This window comes from Daphnia pulex, chromosome 5 (assembly GCF_021134715.1).
Source record: "Daphnia pulex isolate KAP4 chromosome 5, ASM2113471v1".
Classification (NCBI taxonomy): Eukaryota; Metazoa; Arthropoda; class Branchiopoda; order Diplostraca; family Daphniidae; genus Daphnia; species Daphnia pulex.
The window spans coordinates 5196741-5215707 of NC_060021.1; the positions used below are offsets into that span (position 1 = coordinate 5196741).

An 18967-nucleotide genomic window follows, 5' to 3' on the forward strand; every position below is an offset into this window, starting at 1 on the left:
AAACTCTGACAAAGGGTAACAATCGCATCCCAAAAACATTTACATCCAATTGCCCAAAGAAAATCGGAAAAGAAAAAAAAAGAGAAGGAAAAGGGTTATGCAAACTTAAGGAACTGTTGTGGCTTTAAAAACGCATTCAACTGAGCACCCTTCATAGTTCCTGATTTACTGTGAGCCCCCTTTTTCATTACTTTGGAGTGCATTACGATGTTCTCACCAGAGAGCCCCATTCTACTATTAAATGCTGCTTGCTGCATCAGTCGTCGTCATCACGACGATCTGCATCAATACGAGCAGCATCATATATTCCTTTCGTTTGTTTCAAATTCCGTTCCAAATTCCCCGGCTTGTCGTTCCGTCCTGCTTGCACTTCCTCTTAGGAACTACAGGCCCATATAATCTCGATCCACAGGGGAATATAAAGCACCATTGAGACGGATACTGAGTGAGTGTTGATTCATCCACTGTTAATGTTAAAACAATGTTGCTATCAGAGTGGACCTGGAGACGTGTGTCTCCTATATCATTCACGAACCAAATTGTGCTTTACCGTAACAAAGTTTCTAAAGAAAAAGCGTTTACCGGTCATTTGTTGCGTGGCTCCCGAATTAGAATACCAGCAGTCTTAAACAGAGTTAACGACAAAATAAGTGAAGTCAGAAAGGAAACTGAACTCGATGTTGTCGTAGGGTGGGTTTCTTATCCTTTGTGCCAATTTCGGATCACAATTTTATTTTTCTTTGGCCTCATATCATCTTTTATTCTTTTGCTTCAATGGATGGCTTTGTGTGGTCCTTTACAGCAAGAGCTTTGAGAATCCTGAAGTTTGGGTTGTCTAACATATCTTCCACCAAGTAGCAGTGGTTTCAGGGAGATTTTGAACAAATCACACGGCATTTGCAGCCCCCTTGACCACCTTTTCACCATGGTTTCTTCCTTTAAAAGTCGGAAAGTAAATGGGTGGGGCGTGGTTTTCTAAGCAGCTGGCAAGCTGCCCAATGCTGGTGGTAAAACTACGGTCGTTTGGTGGTACAATAGGATCTTTGTCATAATTTGAATATCGATGACAGAGGCCTCGACGTCAATCTACATTGATGCCATGGTTTTAACTTCTGTAATGTGCACCAAGAAGAAGAAGAATGTGTGTTGCAAAACGTGCTGATTTTCTACAGTGTTACGGAGACGGCGGGCAGTAGAGCTGTTTTTTTTTCCTTGTGGTGCTTTGCGTCTTCTTTTTTTTTAATCTCGTTGTTTGTATCTCTTTGACAGCAGTTTGGGTTGATAATTGAAAGATCAGATGAAAATTAGTTTAACCAAAAATTTGACATGTCCGTATTATTTAAATCATTTCAAGATTTCATGAAAAAATGTTGTTTGGCCCAGTTCAAGTATTCAAACTTAAACAATTACATTCTCAAGTGGATATTGTCACATCCTTTTTAGGTTTCTAAGGCTTATTTGGTTATGATCAGGTAAAACAACAAAAAAGAACTGAGAAAGAGATGCACATGCACTCCTTTTGTTTTATCACCTGCAACCAGAACTCTTGGTGATAAAACACAACCAACTTGAAACCCCAACAACAATTTGTAATGACTGTTTTACAAACAATAAGAACAAATTAAAACTATAGAGTAACAAAAATTTTCAATAGCTAGAGATGTAGACCACAAAAAGCAAACCGGATTTGATTGGTACAGTTATACCTCATTAAAGAAATTTTAAACTCAATTCCTCAAAAAATGGCAAACATTATCAAACTGACAGGAAAACCATTGGAAGATATACAGTGTATTTTGATCGGATTCGATGTGTTGTAAATAAAACGCTGCCCAAACAAAAGGCAATATATAAAAATTTCTAACTATCAAATACTATCTTGGGAAAGGTCTTGTGGCAACAACCAAATACTAACTGCAACCCATGCAGTTACGACCAAAATTAACATGATAATAATACTTGTATATGGCTTTAAAAGTAACAAAACATTTATATCTTCTCTACAAAACACATTCAAATTGGAATCAGATGACATGGTTCATTGCTGTGGCCAGTGGCAAGTTCCTTCAAAGAAAATCAATTTTAGCTGCAATAGCTACAGATAGCGTAATAAACGTTGCAAAAATACGAACTTTACATCCAATGTAAACAGAATGTCGGTAAAATTACAACTCACGACGCAGTAGAAAATTTTACTCGAAACAAAGCTATATCTATCCAATTTCATTAATTTTACTGATAAAGAGCCAACCGTTGAAAACAGTGCTTCATAATTTATCCCTCAAATAAAGTGATTGATAGATAAAAATATTGGTATCGTTAACTTTTTATCTTAGTTGAATATACTGTAGGTGTGAAACAGGCACTGACAAAAGAAGTGTATCATCTTTCTTAGACTGATCAATATTTGACGAACGTTAAACAAAACAAGTTTTTTTTTCTGAAAGAGTCACACAGAAAAAAAATTGCAGCATCAGATGAACACAACGCCACCCCTCTATGACTCGGTTATGGCGTGAAATGCTTACGCAATCACATCAACGCCAACGTTTAATGGTTGAGGGGCGTTTCAGCCGTTTAAGCGTTTTGGCCACCCAATTTATGTTAGGAAATATGACAAGGAATGAGATGAAAGATCCGTTTCTCCGGGGTTGGATTACCTCTCTATCTCGTGTGTATGTCATCGAGGCTATAGCTCAAAGCTTGATTGTTGTCATAGCATTTATAATAGCAAAAACCCATAACTTTCTCTCATTATGTAATAGGAAATGCCTGAATTTTTGAAGAAAGATGACAACAATGGCGGCAAATAGCTGGGACACCGAATTGTTTTGTTAGTAATTTGACAAAAAATGCAGATAGACGGGCAGTCTATCAAATATAAGTTTAATTATTTAATACTTATATATGGAGTGAACTTTGAGCAAATGATATGTTTCATACTATTCCAGTATAGAAATGGACGCTCTATCGCATGAAAGGCAAATTTGTTGAAATACGTACAAGATCACTCAGATATGCAGTACTTGGTTATGTTATCCTTCAGTGTGTTTCAATATGAGGATGCTACAGAGTACAGAGTACCATATGTAAAGTGAATCCGGCATTAATTGATTCTTCGTTGCATTATTTTGGAGTTAATTTCGAACCAAATAAAGGATACAAACCTAACATGTATTATAACGCAACCGCTCCAGCAAATCAAACTTTCTTCAGGGATATTTGCAGCGACTTAAATGAAAACGAGTACACGGATGAGGAATGCATAGCTCCCTCCAATATCCAAAGAGCGAAGATAATGAATCGCTGAAAGTGCGCTGCCTTCGTAAGTCACAGATCATATTTTATTGTACATTCCCCCTTATCCAAGAATTTTACAAATTTTTGTTTTTTCTTTGACATAAGGTCACCTACGCTCGAGAGAAGACATGCCATTCCAGATTGAGACTACCAGGTGGTGACCAGCTAGTTGCAAGGGTGGAGCAGGAAAAACTTCCCTGTTCGCGAAATATGGCATTCAAGTGTCATCTAAAAACGAACATGGAAAAAAATGCTAATTCTGCGACTACACACGGAAGAGAGAATATAGTTCGTTGACGGGGTACTTCTTCCAAAACAATCAGAGAAAAAAAATCTACATCAATTGGTGAAAAATCTTGTGTGGCTAGTATTTTGGCACTGTATGTGCTGGCCATTGGTCCATGTCATCAAAATTTTTGTGTATTGCTCGCCTCTGTAGCTCCAGGACCTCCAGGCACCTAACTGCGTAGAATATTGCTTTTTTCTTGTTTTTTTTCTACTTCTTTCCATTGGTTTTAAATAACCACTACCATAATTTCTCTCTTATTAGGCAAATAACTCAAGCTGAACTCGACTTCAAGATCTACAAGGCGGCCAAAGTTATGTTCGTCTGGCAGATTTCTCTCCTGCTATTCGAATCGGGTCTTTTGCCAGTGACAACAAGATGAAATCACTTGACGTAAAAAATAGGCATACTTATATTACACAATGCCTAAAGGAGATGGGAATTGAAGTAATAGCAAATGGATCCGATGGTGATAGCAGAAAAATGAAGTTCATGCTCGAGCACACAGGTCTTGAAAGGCCAATTTCTAGCTTCCTGAAAAAACTCAGAAGAACATAGTTTTTTGGGATTATGTCCGGGGCTGTCGTGTAACATCCGGACTTGTAATTTTATATAAGATGTTCCCCATATCCTAACAAAACTTTAAACAAAGTTGCTGAATCCAGACTTCATTGCTCTTGGGAACAATTTCGCCACCTCAAACGACATCCACTGCCTAATGGAAAATAAGTCTAAAGAAAAGGTGTTAATTCGAAAAGGTACGTTTCATTTAGCTTGATCAATGTTATAATCCTAATATATACTCTTATTTTATTCTTTTATTTGCTGTCGATCTATCTGGATAAGATGAACTTTGGCGCAGCTGATAGAATTTCGAATCCCATAGTTCGTGAGATGTTGGCCAAATTTTGGAAGGTCAACCATAGCCGAGAATATAAAATTTCAAATTAAACATCATGTAATGATCCAAATTTTTGAAAAAATAGGGGGATGCTGCTGGTACATCGTTTTATCTAGAGATGATGTACCTGGCAAGGACTGCTTTCCTTGAAAAGAATTTTTTGCCTCTGCAGCGCATCAACCAGATTTGGACAGTATTGTTTTGCTTTGAATACTGGTGTTTGTGAGTAACAAGCGACAAAATGTATACCCTAGCAAAAAATTTGATTTCTTCAAATGCGTATCTGTCGATCGAGATAAATACCCATTCTCTTATTCTTCTCATACGGAAGTGCCGAACTGAAAACAATCCAGCCCTACTGCTTCCATGGCTACTGAGCAGACAACAGTGCGAGAGTTTTTTTTCGTAAATTGCGTTCATTGTGTCCAGTCGGCCTGAACCAACCAAGCATCACGGAATCGGAATTTTTAGATCGCTTCAGGAAAATAGATGCGAAATCTTGTTCTCCAGCAGCAGGGTGCCCAAGATTGTGTTATTTATCGTCGTGATGTCAAAAAAAAGAAACCGAAGTGGTGGCTCATGTGACACTCTGAAAAAGATAATTCTACCCTCAGATGAGACTCAGTTGAGATCGAAGGGACTGAAAATATGCATGCAAATTGAAAAGAAAAAGATAAAAGATCTAGAAATTGAATTCAAGACAAAGAAAAAAATGAAAGATCTAGGAATCGGATTAGATGGTAGCGACACAGCAAATTTTCAGTTTGATTCGTCGTACGGGAAAAACATAAGCAACAGAACGATATCAGACAAAAGAATTGCAAGAGCAAGACCAAGAGGAAGTTCCTGAGTACTGTCAAAAAGACGACGAAAGCGCCAAAAGTGTAGCTGAACAAGATCCGTATGATCTTGAGGTCCTTCGCTCGGTAGAACAAGGAGATTCCAGAGATTTTAGTGAACATTTTTCTGGTGAAGGCGGTGCTCACTTTTTTGCGTTTGTTAAAATAGCTGATGCAGAAGGTAACCAACGCTTCGTTCAAAAGACAATGATCTTTTTGGTTTCTAGAACAACAAACTAAGAAATTGAGCAATAACTGTACTTTACGTGTCGCCATTTCATGCCATTATGCAGCTTCATTTCCTGACTCTCGAAAAATGATCGTAAGAATCGGAGACTGGTGTTTATTTGAAACTCCTCTCGGAAAAAATAGGAATTATTTGTTTTTACTAGGACGTACAATTCCAATTTTGTTCAGGAAATAAACAAAAGCTGATATACGAATGGCAAATGGGTATAAAGACAAGAAAGCCGATGAATACATTTGTGTGAATTGTACATGGTATAAATTTGATGGCCAAACCAGAATTAGAAAAACAATATCTTCAACGGGAAGTAAATTAGCCGTTATTGCCCATGCCTTTCACCCGTTTTATAGCTACATCTGCAGTCTCCCTCCACCATCAATTCCGTCATGTAATAACGTCGTGTATCGAGAAGATATTGTACATGCTAATACACCTTTCTTATAAAATTTAAAGTAAATACCCTGCAACTGCTCAATATCTGCGAATACAAAATATTTTTGTACATTCAATCGGTAAATACGAAAATGGGGAAATTCTGAGAAAATTTGTGAAATTAAATGGAAACAAGGGAAAACCTGGGAAAAATAGGGGGAAAATGGTTAAAGTAGCAACTGGAAAAAAATTGGAAAAAATTCGTAAAATTCGAAAAAATTCGAAACAATTTGAAAAAAGGGGAAAAAAAGGGAAAATGGGAAAAGGAGGGGAAACATTTTTGCCAATTTTCCCCTTGGTTCACTTAGTAAATGAGTCGGCGACCCCTCGCATAATTCCTCTTTTTTTAGGCAAGTAACACTATCAGTCGGTTTACTTATTATTCTGCAATCCAGAATCGTGATATCAAAGAAGCCGTTGCCGATAATGAGTGGGCCAATTTGCAGTCGTTGCGAACGACAAATCAATCTTTTTGCTGATGCGGACAAATTTCGAGCACACAATTAAAATTTCGAGCAGAAGCTACTGAAATTTCAGAGTAAAAATAAGTGTACTAAACAGTAGTACAAGCGACGCCAAGAACGATGCATTTTTTACCACTTTACAGCTTTACTTAATTACTTACAACTTACAATTAAAAGTGCAATTAAATTTCCTTAGTTTTTTAAACCTTACATGCGAAGCGTTTTATCATTAAAAGGCGCTTAGTCTGACTTGGAACTTGAAAGACAAATAAACGTGTCAAAAAAATCAATCGTTCTTATAAGGTGCGGTTTTTGTCTTTCTATAAGCATACAAAGGAATACAAAAATATTTAAACATAAATCAAACATGGATCAAATGTATCAAACATAAATCAAACCAAATCATACACTGATTTAAAAAAACAATGTTTTTCACAGCGATTAAAAATCAAACCACATCTAACAGAGATCAAACACAATAAAACGATTGAAAATTAATGAAATAGTGATGACGTCAAAGGTAAAGTTATACTTAATAACAATTGCTGAAATAAAATGTAAAAAAATTGCAAAAAAATTATTTAAAAAAAAAAAACAGGTAATTTAGCAAAAATGTGGAAATTAAACGGAAAATCTAGTATACAGAAAAATTCAACGATCGCGGAAGAACATTAATCCCACGTTGCGTACTATAGAGTTGAGTAGTGCATGAATAAAGAGGTTTCGCACAACTTCATTTACTTTCTAATAGTATTTTTCAATGAGCACGAGCTTAATCACTTACCTTACCTTTATAATTTTCCACTTACCTACCTAATTAGGAAGCACCATTGCTTGTTCTCGAATGGGATAGTCGGCTGGTCGCCGTGCACGATTTTAGCTAAGCTTTTTTTCAAACGACAAAAAATTCAAAAAAAGACAAGTCCAGCAAAGACTACATAACACTATCCGAAGACGTATTTTTAAAAAAACAGAAAAGGAAGGGAAATCCACAAGTCGTAGCATGCAGTTGAAGATTTAAACCCACATTTTCGGAGACACATGGGGAGACGGTAAAAAGAAGGAAACACAAGTCGTAGCATGCAGTTAAAAATTCAAACCAACATTTTCGGACAATAACAATTACTTTTTCGTTAAATCGCATTTTTCTTCTTGAATAAATTTTAAAATTAAACATCGTTATACCGACCTTACTCATGGGTGTGCCTATCAAACTCGTAACAGAAGGGTTTTATTAATTGCTGGATCCACCATGACAGATGAGAGAATATCCTTTGTATTTAAAATAAATAAAATTTCAGCAGTTTTTTTTTTAAGTTTGAACCAATTGGAACCAACATATCGCTCTGGCATTGAGTACCAGTTTAATAATGCTGTAGTACACAACACATGGTATTTTGATACGGTATGTATTTATATTTTGGTTATGTATTCATCATATCTTGCCTTCACTTCATCTTACTAACCTTTACATCAAACCCCGATTGTTGGTCCTGGCTGGGGTGGAAGAAGAGTGGAGTTGATGTTGCTCTACCACTCTCTCCCAAGAGAAAAAAGGAAACGCAATCGTGAACGCCAAAAGCTGCGACAACGCCAACGCTCTTAGCAACAACAGCAACATATGAACCAAAACCAACGTCCTCAACAACAACATCAGGTGCGACAACGCCAACGCTCTCAGCAACAACAGCAACTTTTTAACCGGAACCATCGCCCTCAACAACAACATCAGGTGCGCTCAATCTCAATAGATTCTCTTAACGTTCTTGACTCCAATGGGAGACCTGATGTAAATATGCCTGACCAGAGATACCATGCGGGTGAGGAACCAATCTTCATCAAAAGCTGCAAACTCTTTGAAGGCGGCAAGGTCAGCACGCGCTGAAACAGTTTGCCAAACGTTTGTGATCAGCATCAGGTGAGCAGCACACGCCGAGTCGTGCTAAGTCAAAAATGGTGATTTCCATGCAAGATATTGCAAAAGCGGGAGTTGTGAATGGAAGTAGTTATCATCAAAGAAAGATTCAACATTTCAAAGCCTTACTGTTACAACCCCTCAGTTTTGTAGAACAATGCAATGCACACAGAGAGATTCAACGCAGTTTGAAAGTTCTGGATCCCCTGTATCGTCCTGGATTTTATTATCTTTTTAACAACGCTGTTGTTCAATATTCGTGGGCTTTCCCTCACCACCTGGTACATTATATTTTCACCTTGTTAACAACAATTTCACTTTCTTAACTTATGTTTTCATCCTTCAATAGTATCCACCAATTGAAGGGTTTGGATGGGGACCCAGGAAAACAACTTTGATGTGGCAATACTATTCATTACCTAAGGAGCCTAATTATCGTCGAGCTGTCCATTTTCATGCTACACATTCTCAACATTTTCAAACTCGTGGAACATCCACTCAACAATTCCCACCTGTTCAACAGTTTCATGCTCGAGCAAATTTCAATAATCAACATTCCCATATTCATGCCATTCATGCCCAACATTCCAATACCGACATACCAACTTGTTCAGTATTTGCCTCAACACACTCCTCAACCGCCCCATAACATTCCTCAACAAAATCTATACTCCCTACAACAACAACCACAACAAACACGATTTTTCCTACAACCACCACGTCTCATTCTACGGGAGCCACAACTAAGGGAGCAACAACAACAACACGAGCAACAACAACGGGACTCTCAACAACAACGGGAGCCACAAATTGATCCGCGTCGTCAGTTACAGCGTATACAACTGGCGTACATGTATTGAACAGTGAAGGTGTTGAGCCGAATTTCACATTGGTCACCGGTGAAGAGTTCATGGAAAAAACTAAACCCTATGTGCCAACTGACTTTGTGGGATTCCCCACTTCGAGAGAAGCAACAGTTGAGGGATACGTTTCCGGAATGACTAAAGGTAACTAAATTTCCTATACATTTTCTTAAAAGAAAAAGAAAATTATAATATTTAATAATTTAGAATCAGGATCGAGACTCATACGACCTACTCAAGCTAGGAAGAAGCAAAAGTAAACAGCTGAAAACTGACTATTTTTCTTCTATTTTTCATTTTTTTTTTTTGTGTACATGCGGAATTTTTTGGCGTTAAACTCCACTTTGCGTTGCTGTGGCGATGACGTTGCCCGTCTTTTTTGTTCTTCTTGTTGGTCATCCTTTTTCCGGCCGCTCCTGCCCGGTCCCTCCAAAATACTGACTGCGGTACTGTGTACAGTGCCAGTACTCCATATGCTCATGTTTGTGCTCCCTCCATTACTCGCCGACCTTTTCAACTTTTTTCAGTATTTGCCTCAACACACTCCTCAACCGCCCCATAACATTCCTCAACAAAATCTATACTCCCTACAACAACAACCACAACAAACACGATTTGTCCTACAACCACCACGTCTCATTCTACGGGAGCCACAACTAAGGGAGCAACAACAACTAAGGGAGCAACAACAACGGGACTCTCAACAACAACGGGACTCTCAACAACAACGGGAGCCACAAATTGATCCGCGTCGTCAGTTCGAGCGTCAAAATGATGAAGATAATAGATGAGAACAACTAAGAGAAGAACATCAACGTCGCCAGCGAGAAAGCAAACTGGACATACAACACCGTAGGCGCAATTACGAATAATTTTACTTCAAATTGAAATAAAACACAGAAATTGTACTACTGCATTGCTACTAAACAAATAAAATTTTTCAACTCCTCAACTTTCACTTAATCAATACAGTAGACTAAGGGCTCATTCAGTTGTACGATAAGAAGGATAAACGATAAGTCTTCACTCACTATTGTTATCTTAGCATCAGCTGGTTGTTGGAAATTGACGTAGGCATAGCCAAGTGATCATGTCTCTGCATACTCCATGCTGTGACCACATGATACCAATTGGTCTTCCCCGAAGGACATGAAAGTTCATAATGTCTAGGGCTCATTCAGTTGTGCAATAAGAAGGATTAACGAAATCGAATTAGTTTGACGAAATTCTCATGGTAAGTTTTTCCATTTACAGTTTCGGCTTTGGTAATATCTGGCATTGAAATTACCATTTTCGACTTGCCACGATTCGGCGTGTGCTGATCACGTGCAAACCTTCGGCAAACTGTTTCAGTGTGTGCTGATTCACGTGCAGAAGTTTGCTCGCCATCTAGCGCTCGATCTGTAAGTTCAGAAAAACAAAACAGTTTGCAGAGCATAGTAAAAAACTTGTTTGGGACAGTCGCTATAGACGGAGTCTCTGTTTGGTATTTTTTACATGTAATATTATTTAGATTTGAGTGTAAAGTTCATTTAAGATGCGTATTATAAATTTATAATTTAAACTCTAATTTATTTATATTTTATTTAAATTTTATACGCATATTTGTTATCTCCACAACAGTACTTGTTGCAACGCTGTAATCAGTAAAGAAGCTGTCCAACTAACTAAACAGAAAACACGTTATTTTGATCCGTAAAAATCTTTTCTTGTATTGCAAAAGAAAAATCTAAAAGGAAACGTTTTAGCAGCACAGAACAAGAAGGTATTAAACTTACTTGGTATTTATAATGAACTTAATGAAGTACCTTATGAAAATATTTTTTAAATGCTGTTGCAAGTGGTGGCCATTGATTTCTTTCACCATTCCTTATTGAAAGTATATGCTTTGAAATATAAGTGTTGTTTGTATTTTGTAGTGCATGACGTAAGAAGCACTCGCCATACATACTTGCATAACTTGGGAAATACTAGTCCAACATGCCACCTCAAAGAAAACAGAGGAAGATTGCAATTATGGGCTACCGCTCAGTTGGTAAGTTGTTGCAGTTGAAAGATCATGTTAGATTATTTTTTATAATTTTCATTTACCTAGGAAAATCTTCACTGACCATCCAATTTGTTGAAAATCAATTTGTTGATTCTTATGACCCTACAATTGAAAACAGTATGCTCCTTGTTTGTGTTGTAAAGGAACACTGTTTAATTTTTGTTTTGTCTTGACTGAAATCCAGCCTTCACCAAACCATGGAAAGTAAGAGGGCAAGATTTTGAGCTAAAGTTGGTGGATACTGCTGGTCAAGATGAATATGCTATTTTCCCAGCTCAACATTCAATGGACATGCATGGTTATGTACTTGTATATTCCATTACTTCAGTTCAAAGCTTTGAGCTGTTACAAGTTTTGCTAGAAAAGATTATGGATATGACTGGTAAAATCACGTAAGTTTCTCTAAGGTAGCATTTCATCACTCAATAATTTTATGTCTGACAACCAGTTTCTTTTCATCACTATAGAATACCTCTTGTTATTGTTGGTAATAAAACAGACCTTCACCGTGAAAGAGTAGTCAGCACAGAAGAGGGCAAAAGGCTTGCCGACACTTGGAAAGCCTCATTTTATGAAGTTTCTGCTAGGTCACACGAGGTATGCTGATTAATATTCATTTGGAGATTTGAAATTGTACTTTCTATTAAGAATTTTTTTTTTTTTCCTTTCATCTCTAGTCTGTCTGCGAAATTTTTAACCGACTGATAACGGAAATGGAGAAAGCAGATAGCAGTAATGGAAACGAAAAGAGCAGTTGTGTTCTGTCCTGAACGGGTATGAAATGTAGAAAAATCTACCAGCGCCAATTTTTTTCCCTTCTAATATTACGCAGTTTTTCATAACGACCGTTATCTCGGTTTCTTGGATTTGTGAAGCAACGTTGAAAAGCTTTCATGGTGAGCGAAATACATTTATCATTTGTACTATGTAAGTGGTTCTTATCTTGTATAAACGATGTTCACCAAATTTAGGTTTTGAACATTAAATACGATTAACATTTTGCAGGAAAGTTGTATTTCTCGATTTTGAATATCTAAAATGACATGGGGGAAAAGATGAAATAACGCAACAGATCTTTTTTTCTCAGAAAAAGATACACACCGTGCTGAAAAGTGCATCGTAGTGGAACTGAACTTAAACAATGTTCAACGCATCCGTTCAAGAAGAATGGTTAATACATGTACCCCTACTTCCCTTTCATCCACCATAGACATTTCAAAGAAAAGAACGAAACAATGTTTCATTCGTGACAATTCCCCGATCCGATTTTTTCGATAATAGATACATAATTATACACCACTTTAACTTAAATCCATGTTCGAATCACTGGATCCACCTGCAGCATTTCCATGATGTCCGGAGCCATCTTTCTGGATCGAGTCGAAAAGAGTCTGAAAATGGTAAGTGTAAAAATTTTAAGTTTAGGCGAATAGTACGTGCTGGTTTTTGGCAGTTGTTATTTAGTTACCTGAAGATCGGGTGATGAACGAATATGCAGAACGAACTCGTTAAGTTGTGGATTTTTGTCCGAATCAGGAATGATCAGCAATGCAGTCACGGCTCGCATGGCAGATCGCTATTTTAAATATTTCGTTTGATTACCAATTCATTTGATTCGGTTCTATAAAGTAATAAATCAATCACCTTAAGTTCATTTTGCATTTCATATTCTTGTTTGACTGCATTCGCCTTAACTCTAGCCGTGCAAGTAGTTCGTAGGGGTTCGACTAATCGATCGAGGCGTTGAAGAACGGCAGTAGGACACAACGTGGCCAGACGGGCAACCATTAAATAAGTCAGCATTTTGATGTCGTTGTGATCTGTAAGAAGTTGTAAATGAACGTGAGCTGTAAGTAACATCGTTTTTGTTCCAAGAAACAAAACACCAACCTTTCAATCCCAGTTCAACGTGATTCAAAAATTCGAAAACATCCAATCGATCAAGACATGAATCCAGAAGGGTATACATGCATTCGAAAGCGGCTTTACGAAGGTCAAGACCATCGTCAACGGTGTGCTTAAAGGGACCCATTTCCACTTCGCGGACCAACTCTTTCTAAAAATTATAATTAGTTATAATTTTTTTTTATTTAGCATATTTTAGTTTTAAGAAATTGATTCCATCACTAGAATACTTACTCTGACTTTGGTTTCGTTATAGAGCTGAGGCAAAACGGAATCGAGTAAGTCTCGGACCAAGGAAGGCTTGTTGTGTGCTGCCGAATTAAAGGCAATTAATGCCACTCGTCGCACATTCAAGTCATCATCCTATTACAGAATCAATTAAATACTGATCCGTTCTAATCAACCCCAATGAAATTGATCATTACCTGTAAGGTTTGAAGGAAATCGCCCATACATTGCTTCAGCAGAGGATCAATGGACTGGACTTGATCAGAAATTGTGAATTTGGCTGCTGTGACGATCGTGGTTCTCATCAACGCACTAGGGCTGTTCAGAGCTGCTCGAAGTCGTGGAAGCAATCCCTCTGGGTCTGTGAGAGTAAGCTTTCCCAAACACTCCGCCACAACATTGCGTGTTCCTTCTTCGTTACACTCGCAGTGACGGAAGAGAAGATCCCAAATTTGGGGTACGAAAGGGCGCAGTTGTGCAATGGCCTCGGTTCCAAGTGACAGCGAAGTAATCACTTCCTTTAACGAGTGGAGCAACAAATACTGACGCCGTGATTGAGTTTCAATCTGAGTAAGAATGAAGGGCAAGAAAGCTGGAAGATTTCCCACTGCTACTGAACCGAGGGCGTGCGAAGCTGCAGATTTTACCTAAAGAAAACGGATATAGATTGATGTTGACGTTAGAAAAGATTAGAAATACTTCTTCATTTGGTGGGCCGAAGGAATCGATGATTGCTTGTCCCAACCCTGGGACTTGGTGAAGATCCATTCTTTTGCCAATTTCTCCCATGCAGAGCAGGGCAAAGATGTGTTGCCAATCAGAATGAGGTCTCTGAGCTTCCTGAAGAAAATTCTGTACCAAAGTAAAAGCTTCAGAAACAGGTTGCGTCACAACCAGTGAAGCAACAGCCTGGGCGACAGAATGATGGGCAGTCTTGTGGAGACCAGGTTTTGACGCCAAATTCATCAGACACATCAACAAATCGCGGTAGCCAAGACCAGATCCTGAATGGAAAGTAAAAGTGAACAGTTAATATTGTTAATAAGTTGTCTTCTAAGTAATACAGTTGAAATTAAGAGAAAAAAAATCACTAACCCGGAGCATTAAACTCGACCAAAGCCTGTAGGAAATCGAGAAGGGATCCCAGAGCCACACCTTGAAGCAAAGGTGAGCGCAAGAGATTGAAGACTTCGGACAAAATGCCTCCATTAACTCCACCGGTTTGAAACGCCGAACGCTGATTCCGCGCAACAGAAGTGAGCAAATGAAGGGTTAGCTGCGCGATGTGCAAATCAGATTCCGACAGCAGAGGCGGTATTTCGGTTAAAACCGCATGCAGTAGTTCCGGTGTTAGCGCAGCGCTAAAAAAAAAACAAAGAAAGAGAAGTCTTAAAGGGAACCAAGAGGAAAAACATAAAACTTTTAAGTAAGTTATTACCTGTAGTTGTTGACGATACGATCGAGCAAAGCAAGGGTAGTTAGTTTAAGTGCCCGCTGGTTCTTACGCAAAAATCCCGCAAGAATTGGAAGTGCTTCGGGCAACAATGGGCTTATATTGATGTGTAACGGAGACGAAGCAATTTTTGTTAAAGCTTTGACTGTCGTTAACCGGGTAATCTCGTTTCGAAGACGATCCAAAAAGATGGGGAGGCATACCATTAGTTGATCTGAGCAAAGAAGTTGTGAATTCAAAAGTATGCAGAATTTATCATTTTTAATTTCTTACCAGCAAGGTGATCTCCCAGATGAGAAACTATGAAACCCATGCATGAAATGGCGCGCTCTTTGACTTCCTGGTCCAAATCAGCAGCTTTTAGCCGGACTAGTACGCTATCATAAATGGAGACTGTGTATGGTGTAAAGTCAAATGTGGTGGCTGAATCCAATGGACGCATCACTCGCACCTTTATAAAAATAGAAGCATTTAAAGTGAATTCCAAATAAATATTTCAGTCAAAAACATTTACCAACTGCTGGAGAACCAAAAGAGCTTCGGATGTGATCTTGTAAAACGGATCGGATACAGCACTCAACAAAGAAGGCAACAATGCTGCAATATGCTCGTGAGCCACTTCGGGCGGATGGTGAATTAGTACCGTGTGTACAAATTGCAAAGTATCTATTTTCATCGGAGAGCTCGCATTCCTTTCACTGTAATATATCAAAGAGTTAGTTGGTCGGTGTGTTACGACGATGCCAGCGGGAAAAAAAAATACTTGAGACAGAAGAGGATTCCTGGGACCAACTGACTGAAATGAGGGCTCAAACACCCGGGAATAACCAAGACTAGCTCGGTCAAAAGGGCAAGCACACCTTGTCGAGTTTTTAGGCTTTTGTCCTGTATTAAAAGTGTAAGTATTTACCATTCCAAGAACTAAAGGGAACCTTTCGTTACCTTCATTTGTTTACTGGTGGCTTTAATAATGAGAGGGACTTGTTGCATCAACACGCTGTAAATCTCTTGATTAGCGCCGAAGCCAGTACCATCGTCGCGAACAGATCCAGATGGCTTGGTCTGTTTCAAAAGAGCAATGAATGCATGGAAGATATCAGCTTTTACGTTTTCTTCGCGCTCTGAAAATGCCAGAAATGTTTTGATTAATTGTTCCAATTTTGATCAGAACAACTGAATTTTACGAACCTTTAAATCTACCGATCAACACAGGAGAAATGGTACGGTAAAAATCTATTAGCAAATCTGGGCGGGTGCTGATAATCGCCTCTAAGCATTTTGCAGCACATCGTCGTACCTGAGGGGAAGAAATAAAATAAATGTTTTCCTTTTTTTTCCGATGATGAAATCGTTTACTCACTTTCCAGGACATGTCGTCATCATCCGAATACTCTTCCTCATTTTCTTCATCTTCTTCTTCAGTTTCCATATCTCCTTCGTCATCTTCGCCGTTTTCTTCCTACAACAAAAATCATCACTCTGTAAGTTTGATAATTCAAATAAATGTTAGCTGATGTTTCGTACTTCGTAATTGTAGTTTGGATCATAGGCTAATAGTTCCAGGCAGATACCAGTGAGAGTACCAATGTGAGGTGTCATCTCTTTGGAGCATTTGTGAACGAGTGCCTCAAAAGCCTGAAGACAGAACTCTCGGAGTTCATCATCATCTACGTTAATGAACTGAATTAGAGACGGCACCACTCTCTCCACGTTCTCACCAAAGCGATGACCGGCTTGACGACTAGTTTTTATTAGAGGAAAACATTTAGCATTTATGATGCAACAATTAAGTTGTCAACTGATCAAGTGTTTGGATACCATATAGCACCAACTGCTTGAATGTAAGTTCTGGTTGTTGAAGTGGTAGAGTTCTTGGCCAGACCATCAAGAAGGTGTTCCATAATCTTCACGTATAGAGTATGATGGCACGACATAACCAAGTGGCCTAAAGCCTGGATTGTACGTTTGCGTACTGCAAGACGCGGCGAAGCTAGCTGGGGTAATAATGCTTCGCGGATAGCTTCGTGAAAGGAGACCAGGAGACTACCAAATCTGGTAAGCAAATCAGCCAAGATATCAAGGGCCTCTAGTTGTACTGACACATCTTCTTGCTTGGCAATTGCCGTGTTCAAGCGACCTGTTATTCTTTTACAAACCTGGTTGGGTAACAAACCAAAGCATTTAAAACATCAATAGAAAAGAAAGTGAATATGCCATTCTGTAGAACTTACAGATGCTGCCATTCCAGATGCAGTCAAAGGGAGTTCACTAATAACAGTTTTTAAACCAATTGAAGAGATATCTCTTAATTGTTCCTTGTCTGATGACATATTTGTGCAAAGATGTTCAACAATCGTTTCCACTTGAACATCCTTCACTTTTGTGACTAAAGGTCCAAGACTGTGAATTCAATTAAAATTATAAGTGCTGAGTGAATTTCTGTACATTTCTGGTTTAACTATACATACCATCTGACAGCCAGGTTCTGAACTTCGCCATTCTTGTCCTCCAACAAGCGAAGAAGCATCTTAACAACCTTTCGCTCAGAGTCATCATCCAACTTGATGGAATCTTTCTGTAACTCTCCCATCAAATCATTGGTTGCCATGAATCGGAAATCCTTATCGCTGGAAGCCATCTGTAAGTGAATTTTTTTGCATTACATTGACTGTTTGGATACAGTAGAGAGCATGCATTGCCTCCTGAAGAGCAAGCATTTCAAGTGATTTGTTATAATTGACATTAAGATTTGGACCTTTTCTAAAAGATTGGCGATATGGTACGAGACGTTCGACATTCTTTAGCCTTGAATTCAGAATTGTGAGAGGCAAAAAAAAACTACGACGTCTCTTTTTTTCAATCGAGTGTGTATCTGTTATGTGCTGACTCGCCGGTTGAAGAGAAAAGAAGGAAGAGAAGCCTCTTCTGGTTTCTTCTGCAGTCTGCACTGATGAGAAGACGTAAACCGACGTAATGAAAAGGTAGGCCAGCCAGGGTAGGCCATGGGGTATGGAGAGATGAGATAGGCCTATTCATTTTTTATTATAAAATTTACATGACGATTTGTAAGGATTCTACATGTGAATTGCGGATTTTAGAAATTCCTTTAATTAAGTGAAGGGCTAGCCTTTTTTTTATTTATTTGGTCGCTGACTCGTTCAACCGCCCGCCGCCGAATTTGATAGGAATTGTTATTATTTTCTCTGGTGCATTGGAGCGTTATATCGATTATGAAATACCTTCTGCAGGGACAGGTTTTCAATGGCCCGATCGCGATATGGGCTTCTATTCTAATATATTCTTTCGTATATATGAGCATCGCAACTTTTTTAAGCCATTTAAAAGCTCCAAGAAAAGAACTTGTTGAAACTTGAAAGCCCTAGGTAGAAATCAAATCCTGATGTTTAAAAAATCAGAACAATATCACGATTGAGACACATGGCCAAGGTTTAGTTAATCGAAGAGCGGGAATCTTTTGTAAAATTTCTAGTCTTCATCAGCACCTATCGTAGAAATTTAGTTATTATGACATTTCATTTTTTGGCTATGGAGATAACCTTGTACTAGTGAATGATAGATGTTTCTTGTTGTTGTGGTGATGTTATTACAACATGACCAGGTTATAATGAGGATAGCAAATGCAAATGTGTTCTACTTTATAAGTTTGTGTTGCTACCGTCCGAAAAAGGTAAATTACCCCTAAAGGGTGCTGGTTGGTTTACTATTCGGACAGTCAAGTCACAAAGTTTAGTTAACTTACAAGTCCTTCGGTCCTTTTATACTTTGAGCTGCGCTGCATGATAGCACCCCAAATTTCAAGTGAACCTCATTGCACGGTGCATCTAGGAAATTTGAATTTTTCCGTTTCCATTTTTCTTTTTCTAAAAATCGAGATTCAATTCAATTAATACTCTCTTGCCCAAAAGGCCTGGAGATCGCGTGTTCTCGGCTCAGCTCACTCATTAGGAAAAGATTCAATTCCATTAACGGTTATTTTCGTGGTATCTCTTGGCAGCTAGCTAGTGTTTTCCTATGCGGGTCCGTGAATGAAGGAACAAGAAAAAAAAACGAAAGGTGTGTGAGT

General features: G+C 38.5%; 3 protein-coding genes across 10 annotated transcripts; 2 read left to right on the plus strand and 1 right to left on the minus strand.

Moving 5' to 3' along the window:
• Positions 1–5199: 5199 nt before the first annotated feature.
• Positions 5200–9244, plus strand: LOC124194812 (transcription factor SPT20 homolog). The gene is made up of 6 exons (XM_046589198.1): positions 5200–5227; positions 5280–5507; positions 5554–5648; positions 8076–8339; positions 8734–8919; positions 8999–9244. Exons 1-6 carry the CDS (start codon positions 5200–5202, stop codon positions 9242–9244), a joined length of 1047 nt encoding a protein of 348 aa, XP_046445154.1.
• Positions 9245–10870: 1626 nt separating this feature from the next.
• Positions 10871–12684, plus strand: LOC124195007 (GTP-binding protein Rheb-like). 8 transcript variants are annotated; one of them, XR_006875103.1, is made up of 8 exons: positions 10871–11012; positions 11167–11282; positions 11343–11414; positions 11482–11689; positions 11765–11894; positions 11975–12071; positions 12130–12193; positions 12269–12684. XR_006875103.1 is itself a non-coding variant. In XM_046589465.1 (7 exons), the coding sequence occupies exons 2-6, from the start codon at positions 11228–11230 to the stop codon at positions 12065–12067; spliced, it is 558 nt and encodes a 185-aa protein (XP_046445421.1). In that variant the 5' UTR covers positions 10874–11028; positions 11167–11227; the 3' UTR covers positions 12068–12071; positions 12130–12223. The 8 variants fall into 8 exon arrangements, 4 of the variants coding, with proteins under 4 accessions (XP_046445419.1, XP_046445418.1, XP_046445421.1 ...); XR_006875102.1 differs by having other exon boundaries at positions 12303–12684; XR_006875101.1 differs by having other exon boundaries at positions 11975–12193.
• LOC124195005 (cullin-associated NEDD8-dissociated protein 1-like) lies at positions 12295–17848 on the minus strand. Its single transcript, XM_046589458.1, has 20 exons — positions 17639–17848; positions 17352–17521; positions 17115–17283; positions 16702–17039; positions 16408–16624; positions 16244–16342; positions 16072–16180; positions 15826–16004; positions 15647–15768; positions 15398–15581; positions 15157–15334; positions 14869–15097; positions 14526–14791; positions 14130–14434; positions 13628–14077; positions 13437–13565; positions 13188–13353; positions 12942–13117; positions 12766–12873; positions 12295–12688 (listed from the first exon to the last, which is right to left on the minus strand). The coding sequence occupies exons 1-20, from the start codon at positions 17678–17680 to the stop codon at positions 12599–12601; spliced, it is 3726 nt and encodes a 1241-aa protein (XP_046445414.1). The 5' UTR covers positions 17681–17848; the 3' UTR covers positions 12295–12598.
• Between the last annotated feature and the right edge of the window lie 1119 nt (positions 17849–18967).

Bases quoted from the DNA above. Each gene is read 5' to 3' on its own strand.
- LOC124194812 (XM_046589198.1), top strand. From the start codon at position 5,200: ATGAAAGATCTAGGAATCGGATTAGATG. The intron at 5,649-8,075 runs GTAAGAATCGGA...CAACGCTCTTAG, and splicing joins CTGACTCTCGAAAAATGATC to CAACAACAGCAACATATGAA. The intron at 8,920-8,998 runs GCAAATTTCAAT...CAACTTGTTCAG, and splicing joins TTCAACAGTTTCATGCTCGA to TATTTGCCTCAACACACTCC.
- LOC124195007 (XM_046589463.1), top strand. From the start codon at position 11,228: ATGCCACCTCAAAGAAAACAGAGGAAGATTGCAATTATGGGCTACCGC. The intron at 11,690-11,764 runs GTAAGTTTCTCT...TCATCACTATAG, and splicing joins GATATGACTGGTAAAATCAC to AATACCTCTTGTTATTGTTG. The intron at 11,895-11,974 runs GTATGCTGATTA...TTTCATCTCTAG, and splicing joins TTTCTGCTAGGTCACACGAG to TCTGTCTGCGAAATTTTTAA.
- LOC124195005 (XM_046589458.1), bottom strand. From the start codon at position 17,680: ATGTCGAACGTCTCGTACCATATCGCCAATCTTTTAGAAAAG. The intron at 17,040-17,114 runs GTAAGTTCTACA...TTACCCAACCAG, and splicing joins CATCTGGAATGGCAGCATCT to GTTTGTAAAAGAATAACAGG. The intron at 13,566-13,627 runs GTAATGATCAAT...ATTCTGTAATAG, and splicing joins ATTTCCTTCAAACCTTACAG to GATGATGACTTGAATGTGCG.